At 52.1% G+C, this 3839-nt stretch overlaps 1 protein-coding gene across 7 annotated transcripts in view; it reads right to left on the reverse strand.

The window, feature by feature from the left end:
* Positions 1 to 1700: 1700 nt before the first annotated feature.
* Positions 1701 to 3839, reverse strand: part of LOC110516334 (trinucleotide repeat-containing gene 18 protein) — a 103118-nt gene continuing 100979 nt past the window's right edge. For all 7 annotated transcript variants that reach the window (XM_036972321.1, XM_036972319.1, XM_036972320.1 and 4 more), the window contains one exon: positions 1701 to 1908. In XM_036972321.1, coding sequence (XP_036828216.1) covers positions 1705 to 1908 — 204 coding nt within the window. In that variant the 3' untranslated portion in view covers positions 1701 to 1704. The remainder of the gene's footprint in view (positions 1909 to 3839) is intronic.

Below are 3839 nucleotides of genomic sequence, written 5' to 3' on the forward strand. Positions count from 1 at the left end.
AATCTATTGATCTAGTAGGTCTGGTAAGACAGGAGACGACAATCTATTGATCTAGTAGGTCTGGTAAGACAGGAGACATCATTCAGGAGACGACAATCTATTGATCTAGTAGGTCTGGTAAGACAGGAGACGACAATCTAATGATCTAGTAGGTCTGGTAAGACAGGAGACGACAATCTAATGATCTAGTAGGTCTGGTAAGACAGGAGACATCATTCAGGAGACGACAATCTAATGATCTAGTAGGTCTGATAAGACAGGAGACATCATTCAGGAGACGACAATCTAATGATCTAGTAGGTCTGGTAAGACAGGAGACATCATTCAGGAGACGACAATCGATAGATGTATCTCTTTATTGATCAACTATAAAATATTGATCTACTAAATGGATATCGGGAGAAACACTGATTAAGTTGATTGCTTCAGTAAAAAAAAGAAACAAACCCTTTTCACTCCTCCTCCTCCCTCCTCCTCCTCCCCTCCTCCTCCCTCCTCCACTCCTCCTCCTCCACTCCTCCTCCACTCTTCCTCCCTCCCCCACTCCTCCTCCTCCTCCATCTCTCCCCCTCGGCTCAAAGACATTTACAAAACAAACGTTTAGAATTTTCTAAATAATATTTCCCCCCGTACAGAGATGCTTATGGGGTATGTCGGGACGGAGAAAAGGCTGAAACCCCGCTGGGGGGTGGGAGGGGGGGAGAAGATAGATGGGGACCAGGGGGGGCAGATAGATGGGGAGCAGGGGAGGGCAGATAGATGGGGACCAGGGGAGGGCAGATAGATGGGGACCAGGGGAGGGCAGATAGATGGGGACCAGGGGGGGCAGATAGATGGGGACCAGGGGAGGGCAGATAGATGGGGACCAGGGGAGGGCAGATAGATGGGGACCAGGGGGAGCAGATAGATGGGGACCAGGGGGGGGCAGATAGATGAGGACCAGGGGGGGGGCAGATAGATGGGGACCAGGGGGGTGCAGATAGATGGGGACCAGGGGGGGGCTGATAGATGGGGACCAGGGGGGGGCAGATAGATGGGGACCGGGGGGGGGGCAGATAGATGGGGACCAGGGGGGGGCTGATAGATGGGGACCAGGGGGGGGCTGATAGATGGGGACCAGGGGGGGGGGAGCAAATAAGAGTGTGTTCACTCCAGAGAAACACTGATAATATCTCTAAACACCAGGTCATCAGAACCCTGTTAACATCAGCAGGGTGATAAGGTCATGGGGGAGTAGGCGGGACCAGACAGGACAGGCACCAATCAGAACACAGGACTGTATCCACACCCCCATTGTTGGGATTGTCAGCAGGTCTCTCTCTCTCTCGTTAGTGTAATACGTCTCTCAGATAGACAAACCTCCTCTCATCAACACTACTGTGACTCACAGCTACGATCCAGCGAGGACGATGTCTTCCCTGGTAAATAAAATCACTTCCTGCATTTTATATATATATCTATGAGTGTTAGAATTATTGTATGTATTTACAGGTAGAAGTCTGGGTGTGTGTTTATAGAGAAGACCCAAGAGTTTCTGAATACGGTCTGTAGTCTCTCTCTCTCTCTCAGGTGGTCTTCGTTCGTTGGATCAAACGTTATGAGTTGACCGGATCGACCTTGGCGTTGGTCGGGTCACGGTCAGGGTCTGGTGACTGGATCGACCTTGGCGTTGGTCGGGTCACGGTCAGGGTCTCGTGTCGTTCATCAGATGATGGGGACTCCGTCCGTGTTGTAGATCATACCCGTGGTGGGTTCGTATGTCCCGGCCAGGTAGTACAGGTCTTGGCTGTCGGCGTAGCGACGCGTCAGAGTCATGGTTTCGTACTCAGACACGCTGACCACCAGACACTTGTGACTGACCGTCTGGACATCGTTCTCATCGCTGTGGGACGACTGGTACAGAGCCCGCTGCAGGGACACGTTACCAACAAATACACATGTTAACACACTGGTACAGAGCCCACTGCAGAGACACGTTAACACACTGGTACAGAGCCCACTGCAGAGACACGTTAACACACTGGTACAGAGCCCACTGCAGAGACACGTTAACACACTGGTACAGAGCCCACTGCAGAGACACGTTAACACACTGGTACAGAGCCCACTGCAGAGACACGTTAACACACTGGTACAGAGCCCACTGCAGGGACACGTTAACACACTGGTACAGAGCCCACTGCAGAGACACGTTAACACACTGGTACAGAGCCCACTGCAGAGACACGTTAACACACTGGTACAGAGCCCACTGCAGAGACACGTTAACACACTGGTACAGAGCCCACTGCAGAGACACGTTAACACACTGGTACAGAGCCCACTGCAGAGACACGTTAACACACTGGTACAGAGCCCACTGCAGAGACACGTTAACACACTGGTACAGAGCCCACTGCAGAGACACGTTAACACACTGGTACAGAGCCCACTGCAGAGACACGTTAACACACTGGTACAGAGCCCACTGCAGAGACACGTTAACACACTGGTACAGAGCCCACTGCAGAGACACGTTAACACACTGGTACAGAGCCCACTGCAGAGACACATTAACACACTGGTACAGAGCCCACTGCAGAGACACGTTAACACACTGGTACAGAGCCCACTGCAGAGACACGTTAACACACTGGTACAGAGCCCACTGCAGAGACACGTTAACACACTGGTACAGAGCCCACTGCAGAGACACGTTAACACACTGGTACAGAGCCCACTGCAGAGACACGTTAACACACTGGTACAGAGCCCACTGCAGAGACACGTTAACACACTGGTACAGAGCCCACTGCAGAGACACGTTAACACACTGGTACAGAGCCCACTGCAGAGACACGTTAACACACTGGTACAGAGCCCACTGCAGAGACACGTTAACACACTGGTACAGAGCCCACTGCAGAGACACGTTAACACACTGGTACAGAGCCCACTGCAGAGACACGTTAACACACTGGTACAGAGCCCACTGCAGAGACACGTTAACACACTGGTACAGAGCCCACTGCAGAGACACGTTAACACACTGGTACAGAGCCCACTGCAGAGACACGTTAACACACTGGTACAGAGCCCACTGCAGAGACACGTTAACACACTGGTACAGAGCCCACTGCAGAGACACGTTAACACACTGGTACAGAGCCCACTGCAGAGACACGTTAACACACTGGTACAGAGCCCACTGCAGAGACACATTAACACACTGGTACAGAGCCCACTGCAGAGACACGTTAACACACTGGTACAGAGCCCACTGCAGAGACACGTTAACACACTGGTACAGAGCCCACTGCAGAGACACGTTAACACACTGGTACAGAGCCCACTGCAGAGACACGTTAACACACTGGTACAGAGCCCACTGCAGAGACACGTTAACACACTGGTACAGAGCCCACTGCAGAGACACGTTAACACACTGGTACAGAGCCCACTGCAGAGACACGTTAACACACTGGTACAGAGCCCACTGCAGAGACACGTTAACACACTGGTACAGAGCCCACTGCAGAGACACGTTAACACACTGGTACAGAGCCCACTGCAGAGACACGTTAACACACTGGTACAGAGCCCACTGCAGAGACACGTTAACACACTGGTACAGAGCCCACTGCAGAGACACGTTAACACACTGGTACAGAGCCCACTGCAGGGACACGTTAACACACTGGTACAGAGCCCACTGCAGAGACACGTTAACACACTGGTACAGAGCCCACTGCAGAGACACGTTAACACACTGGTACAGAGCCCACTGCAGAGACACGTTAACACACTGGTACAGAGCCCACTGCAGAGACACGTTAACAACAAATAGGGTGTGGTAGGGT

The sequence above is a fragment of the Oncorhynchus mykiss genome, unplaced genomic scaffold (assembly GCF_013265735.2).
Source record: "Oncorhynchus mykiss isolate Arlee unplaced genomic scaffold, USDA_OmykA_1.1 un_scaffold_140, whole genome shotgun sequence".
Lineage (NCBI taxonomy): Eukaryota > Metazoa > Chordata > Actinopteri > Salmoniformes > Salmonidae > Oncorhynchus > Oncorhynchus mykiss.